Source organism: Portunus trituberculatus, chromosome 43 (assembly GCF_017591435.1).
Source record: "Portunus trituberculatus isolate SZX2019 chromosome 43, ASM1759143v1, whole genome shotgun sequence".
NCBI classification, from domain to species: domain Eukaryota; kingdom Metazoa; phylum Arthropoda; class Malacostraca; order Decapoda; family Portunidae; genus Portunus; species Portunus trituberculatus.
The window spans coordinates 18,169,190-18,176,689 of NC_059297.1; the positions used below are offsets into that span (position 1 = coordinate 18,169,190).

The window sequence follows — 7,500 nt, forward strand, 5'->3', positions numbered from 1 at the left end:
TGGGCACAAGTGGGCGATGGAAGCTCGGGGGTTTCCAAGGCACAAGGGCGGGTGTAGGTGTGGCTGTGGATGGCTTACAGACATCACGAGGTTTATCACTGTTCGGTGTGTTAGCCTTCTTTGGATTATTCTGCATAGCAATGGTAGAATCCTTAAATGTTCTGTCGGGGACCTTGCGTGCGAGGTGCGGTGTGGTAAGGATTCCTGAGAGTCCTGTCCTACGCTGAGGCGGCGAGGCATCCACCGCTTGTCCTGCAGGCCAGCTCGCGAATCCATATTGGGAGTCCTCGTCATCCTTATCCCTTTTGGAGTTCCCTGTGGTGGCAGCAATGGTAGGACTAGGCTGGCGGCGCCCTATGGGGAAGCTAATGGTTCTGTCTTTGGTGATGTCCGTCAGGGAAAAGCCGAATGATTTCCGGCTGAGTGGGTCCCGGGTAGCTGGTGCCTGGGTAAGGAGATTGTCGGAGCTTCGGGACAGTAGTGCCGCCCGCCTGCCCGACCGCCGCGAGGAACGTTTCGGGTCCATAACAGTTAACGTTTGCATGTCGCCTGGAGCAATGTTGCCGCTGGTGTTGTCGCGGGTGGCGGCGTGCAAGGTGTGGGTGATGGCGGCACTCGGGGGCGGGGTCTCGTGAGTGAGTTTTCGTGAGTAATTTACGGCCAGTTTCTCTGAGGTGCCGCGCGGCCGCTGAAGTGGTGGCGGGTGGTGCTGAGGCGTGACGTGTGGCTCCCTGGACACGCCACTGCCTACCCTCCCTCACCCTCACACTCACACTCCTCTCCTTCCTGCTTCTCCTTCTCCTCCTTCTCCTCCTTCTCCTCTCCTTCCTCCCCGACCCTATGCTCCCTAGGATGTCGTAGGAATCCAGCCACTTGGGACCCCGGCACGTCCTCCCCTGGCGAGTCAGCTGTGCCGCGCGGGGCCCCGGGTAATGAGGAGACAGGTGTTCCCGCCAAAATGGGTGCTGGCCCTAATTTGGCAATCTTGCTCACACCCACCGAGACGGACTTGGAATTGCAGGGGTGCGGGGGGCGGCAGGTGGTGGTGGTGGGAGGGTCCGCCGATGGTGATGGTGGTGGAGGGTCGTGGTGGCGGTGGTGGTGGTGAGGGTGCGTGGAAGAGAGGGGAGTGGAGGATAATGAACGAGAAGACAGTGGTTGTGAAGGTTGTGGATCAGGTGACGGGGGTGGAGGAAAAAAGCAGGATGTGGAGGGAGAAAGAGGAACTTCAGAGGAAGGAGGAGGAGGAGGAAGTGGAGGGGAAGGAGGAGGAGAAGGAGGAGAAGGAGGAGAACGAAGAGGGTCGCTGCTCCTGTCAAGACTTCCACTGACTTGAATCACATCCGGTGTACAGTCCACAACACAGTCCTTCTTCCTCTCTTTCTCTTCCTCCTCCTCCTCTTCTTCCTCCCCCTCCTCCTCCTCCTTCTCTTCCTCTTCTCTCTCCTGTTCCGGGCCGCTAGTCTTCACTTTCTGCCGTTCCACCGTAACATGTCTCAGCTGTACTACTTCGTCAGTCACACACCCCTGGCCTTCCTGCCACTCGCTCCTCCTCCTCAATCTTCTTGTGTTGTTCGAGGCGGTGACTTTCCGTGGCTTAGGCGGCACGGGGGCTTAGGTGGGACAGGCGGCCGCGTCTTGGGCATGGCAGAGACACTTTTTTGCCTTCTCGTGCCGCAGGGGACGAGTACACCGTTACTCCGGCTGTCTTGGGCGCGGTACTGTTGCCCCTGTTGCTGCTGCTGTTGTTTAGCCATGTAGTCTTCGAAGCTGCTGACATACGTGGCCACGACATGTAGGTTATCGAGGCTCCTGTTTAGCCGTGTAGAAGTGAGGGGGACTGAGGTAGTGGTGGTGGTGGTGGTAGTGACCGTGGTGATGGCGTTGGTAGCGTTAGTGATTGCAGTGGTGGTGGTGGTGGTCGACTTTCCTTCCCGCCGCAACGAACACCTCTTCCCACACACTCCCTCTCCGGCAGGCACCTCTTCTTCTTCTCCTCGTGCTGATTCTCTAGGGCTCTCGAGCTGTCGTGTGAACCAGGGTGAGCACGCGAGCCTTCCCTTCACGTCACCGTCAAGAGAGGAAGAGGAGGAAGTGTGCGAGGCATTGGTGATGGTGGTACTGATGTGAGGCTGTGACCAAGAGGCACCTTCGACGGGGCTTGCAGGGGCGTGAGTGTTTCTGGCTGGAGGCGTGGGTTTGGAGGGGAGTCTCTCATGAGGCAGGATGAGGTGGTGGTGGTGATGGTGGTGATGGTGGTAGCGGACGGGCGGGAGTGGGTCCCAGACGTGGTGTCCGTGGGAGCCTGCCGCCGCCAGAGTGGAGGTTTGCCGAACGCTGATTTTGTTTGTGTGAAGGTTGTCAGGTTTGTTTCTCCTCCTCCTCTTTCTTCTGTTCCTTTTCTATCTTTCCTCTCTCCTCCTCTTCCGACCTGTACCTGTGTGCTTGTGAGGGAGGCTGGCGGGAGGAAGGTTGCGAGAACAGGACGGTCAAGGAGAGACGGAAGGGAGGCACACTTCATTACACTGCGTCCTCCTCCTCCCAATACTAAAACATCGTTATCTTCCTCTTCTTCGTCTTCCTCCTCTTCCTCTTCTTCCCCATTTTCCTTTTCTACTCCTCCTCTTCCTCTTGCTCCGCCGCCGCCCAGGACAACAACAGTACCAAATTTGAGTTTGGCCACCTGCTCCCTGGCTCCGTCCTGCGCCCGGCCGACACCCATCTTCGCAGCAGTGCGAGGGGCGCCTCACCGGGAGAAGGAAGCAACAGTCCTCCAGAGCTTTACTAGATGTACAAACTCGCCATAACTACAGACACGTGCGTTTTGTCAGCTTACGAGAACAAAGCCGCACTACCTGTTGGTGTTATTCCTGGTGTAGTGGCGAGACGCGCGGTGATTTGTCCCTCCCCCCTGCACACCAGTATATCACTGCCGCGCACTACAAGCACACCAACGCAAACAGACGCACCGGCCACCTAGCAGCGACGAGGAAGAGTTATGTCAGAGAACCAACGTGAGACTTAATAAGGACGAACATGAGGATTCCACGTGTGTGATCTATTCTTGCACTCCACAGCCGCCGTTACACTCATAATAACACTAATCGCAGACGTATTAGTTGCGTAGCCTTTCGTCCAGTACACAACACAAACACGCACAAACACACACAAGTGAGTTGAAGCGCCGCCGTTCACACGTCACACGCGACTCAGGTGTCAGAAGGGAATACACGTCCCAGGAGATGGCCGTGGTGGTGGTTGTCGTGGCGGTAGTGGTGGTGGCTGTGGTGGTCGTGGTGGTAGGAGAGATGTGAAGGAGCTGGATACTTCACAGAGGTCCCCGCAGCACTGGGCCCTGTTGAACGCCTCCTCCTCCTCCTCCTCCTCCTCCTCCTCCCTCCCTCCTCCATTTCCTCCCTATCCTCCTCCTCCTCCTCCACTACCACCACCTTCCTTCTCCTCCTCCTGCACCTCCCCTCCCACAACCTCAACCACCGCCACCACCTCCTTCCTTCCCAGTCCCGCCCGCCCTCCTCCAGCCAGCTCCTGCGGTTGCCCGCTACTCATATATCGCACCTAGTCCTTTCCTTACACGCATGCACACACGCACCTATACACGCAAACACGCACATGTAGATACGCAAACGAACCCTGGCATACAAACAAGTACGTGAACAATTTGCGCACATAATAATAAAAATATATATACACAATGATTAACACACACACACACACACACACACACACACACACACACACACACACACACACACACACACACACACATAAACAGAAACACGTGTAGAACACAAATAATAGTAACTATATTGAAATATATGCAGTAATACATAATTGCAATTAGTAAAGCAAGCACGCAAACATGCATTCACACAAACACACACACACACACACACACACACACACACACACACACACACACACACACACACACACACACACACACACACACACACACACACACACACACAGGAGCTACGTTAAACTAATATAACACAAAGATTTATGTATATCATTCCTGGCAAACACCTCTCCTCCTCCTCCTCCTCCTCCTCCTCCTCTCCTGCTTCTCTACCTCCCTTAAGGACCAGTTCTCCACAATGTTTAGTCTAGATTATCAAATTGAATCGTTCAGCGTCTTTCCCCAGGCTTTGAAGCAGGAAAGGAGGAGGAGGAGGAGGAGGAGGAGGAGGAGGAGGAGGAGGAGGAGGAGGAGGAGGAGGAGGAGGAGGAGGAGGAGGAGGAGGAGGAGGAGGAGGAGGAGGAGGAGGAGGAGGAGGAGGAGGAGGAAGGAGGAGGAGGAGGAGGAGGAATACATAGGAATACATAGGAAAGACGAGTGACAGGAGGCCTTGCGACCTATAACGAGGTCACTCGTTTACTAAACTACACGTACAGAAGCTACATACTTAGTAGGAGGTAAGGATAGAACAGATGAAGCTCCTCCCCACCCACCAATCCCTCCGGCGTCACCCGGCAGGAAATAAGACGAAAAATACACCCCGACTGTTGAGAAGGACAATCGGGGAAATTTACACAGGAAAGATGGGAAAAAAGAAAGTACTAATGGAACTACTACTATCTACTATCGCTAAGAGAAAGAGGTATCTAGTGTAAACTACTACTATTGCTAAAAGGAAAAAAAAATTATCGGAAACCATTTTCTTTATAAAACTTGTCTAATTTACTTTTGAACGTAGCTACCGTGTTAACTTGGACTACGGACGCTGGCAGCTTGTTCCAGTGTTCAACTATTCTTACGTTAAAAAAGTTTCTTCGCAAATCAGTATTAAATCGCTGTCCTTTAAGTTTGAAGCCGTTATTTCTCGTTACTGATTGCGAAAGCTCAAAAAGATTTTCATAATCGATCTTATCTATATTTTTAAGTATTTTAAACGTTTGAATGAGGTCACCTCGGATGCGACGATCTCTGAGGAGAACATGTCTAGTCTTTTGAGACGTTCTTCATATGACAGGCCACGTATTCCGGGGATTAGTTTCGTTGCTCGTCTTTGAACGCTCTCTAATTTATTTATGTCTTTTTGATAACATGGAGACCAGAACTGAACCGCATATTCCAAATGTGGTCTCACTAATGACGTATAGAGACGCGTTATGACTTCAGGTGTTTTATAGTCAAAATTACGTGCGATAAATCCTAAAACAGTGTTAGCTTTACGACTAGCGGCCGAACACTGTGCAGCACATTTTAAGTCATTTGTTATGAGTACTCCCAGGTCCTTTTCTTCAGTGACTTTAATTAAGTTACGTCCATGTAATTTGTAATTATTTTTCACATTGTTTAGGCCGATATGCATTACTTTGCACTTATCTGCATTAAAATTTAATAGCCATTTTTCGCTCCAACTACTAAGGTTGTCTAAATCCCGCTGGATGGCATCACAATCGTCTCTTGTGCGTACTTTGCTACCTAGTTTAGTGTCATCGGCGAATTTTGATATTTTTGATACGATGCCGCAGTCTAAATCATTTATGTATATTAAAAAGAGCATTGGACCCAAAACTGAACCCTGGGGAACACCACTCGTAACTTGAAGCCAGTCGGAAGCTTCTCCGTTAATAACAACTCTTTGCTTTCTATTAGTTAGCCAACTATCAATCCATCCACACAACTGCTCTCCCATCCCGTGGGCTTTCAGTTTAATTAAAAGACGTTTGTGTGGGACTGTGTCAAAAGCTTTCCTGAAGTCAAGATAAATTATGTCGGATGGAGCTCTGTCATCATAATTAGAGAAAATATCGTTGAAAAATTCTAGAAGATTCGTTAGGCATGATCTGTTGTTCCTGAAACCATGTTGTGAGTCTAATATCAATTTGTGGCTGTCTAGAAAGGAAATCATTTTGTCTCTAATTATTTTTCTAATATTTTATAACTACCGAGGTGAGACTGATGGGCCTATAATTACCAGCATCACTTTTGTTGCCCTTCTTGAATATTGGCGTGACATTAGCGCATTTCCAATGACTTGGTACTTTTCTTTCCTGCAACGATCTATTATAAAGTAATTTAAGAGGTAACACCAGCTGTTCTTGACATTCTCTTAATAGCCTCGTTGATAATCTATCAGCCCCTGTGCTCTTATTGGGGTCAAGGTTGCGCAGGTGTTTGGCTATATCGTCTTCGCTAATTTCGTCTATTATCAGCTTTTCATTTTCAGATCCTCTATACATGTTGATCGCGGTTGGCAAGGTCGAAAAGTCTTCTGTGATAAACACGCTGTGAAAAAAGTTATTTAGGATTGTTGCCATGACTTTACTGTCACTCACAAGTGTGTTATTATTATCTTTATCGGCCCAATTTTTCTTTGACAGTCTTTTTACTACGAATGTATTGGAAAAACTTTTTAGGATTTGTTTTTGCTTGCCTTGATATATTTATTTCGAGATTGCGCTTCGACTTCCTTATCTCTCTCTCGCAACATCTTTTGGTGGTAATATAATTGCTGTAATCGGTTATCCGATTTAGTTCGTTTATATTTAGCATATAAGCTCTTTTTCCTGGCGATGATGTGTTTTATAGTGTGTGTCATCCATTGGGGATTTTTTGTGCTATTTATTCGTTTTCTAACTTGTGGAATCCACTTACTTTCTGTTTCAAGGAGAATGTTAGTAAAGGCTGAACACATCTGCTCCATGTCTTTGTTTGCGAAGACTGTTTGCCAATTAATTCTTTGTAATTCTAATTTAAGTCTTAGCGTGTTACCTTTTTTATAGTTTGGGACTAAAAGTGCGTTTTCTTTTATGTCTACCTCGCAGTTAATATTACATCGTATAATTTTATGATCGCTGTTAGCTAAAACTTCACCCACTTCACAGGTATTTATCAACTCAGCGTCTGAGGCTAATATGATATCTAAGATATTATTGTCTAGTGTGGGTTCTCTTACAAATTGAGAAAGGTATAACTTTCTCACCACGTTGAGTAATCTGGATCCCTCGTTATCGGATGTTAAAATTTTCCAGTTAATGTGTGGTAGGTTAAAATCTCCACATATAATGGACGTTTTTGTTTTCAGTATTGTTTCAATTTCTTTATATAAGACTTGGGCTGGAAGGGTTGCAACTACTTCCTTTCTTCTTCATTCTTCCTTCTCCTCCTCCTCTTCTTACGTGCCTAGTTCCCTTGTTTTCCTTCTCTCCTATCTCCCCTGTTCCTTCTCTTCCCTTCGCTTCTTTAATCGCCTTCTCTAACACCTCCCTCTTGTTCTTCTTCTTCTTTTCCTCTGCATCTTTCTTTCTCTTTCCCTTTCTCCCTCCTTCTCTCTCCCTCCGTTTTCTTTTCGTTCCGTCAAAGGGTTTAAATGTGATAAATTTGCGCCGACATAAAAATTCTCCTCACTGTCATCATTGTTTGTCCTTCGTTTCTTTCACATTATTTTTGTATTATTTTTCTCACTCCATTGTCTCAAATGAATTACCAAGAGAGAGAGAGAGAGAGAGAGAGTTTGCGTAAGAAATACC

General features: G+C 48.3%; 1 protein-coding gene across 5 annotated transcripts in view; it reads right to left on the reverse strand.

Moving 5' to 3' along the window:
- The window catches only part of LOC123518415 (protein espinas-like), a 514,427-nt gene that overhangs the window by 197,093 nt on the left and 309,834 nt on the right, over positions 1-7,500 (reverse strand). Inside the window, exon 1 of one of the 5 annotated variants that reach the window (XM_045279224.1) lies at positions 1-3,346. This exon is cut by the window's left edge and continues 97 nt beyond it. The exons of the other annotated variants lie outside the window; for them this stretch is intronic. Within the exon in view, the coding sequence (XP_045135159.1) occupies positions 1-544 (544 nt within the window). The 5' untranslated portion in view covers positions 545-3,346. Of the gene's footprint in view, positions 3,347-7,500 lie in introns of those variants that run through there. 5 annotated transcript variants of the gene reach the window in all.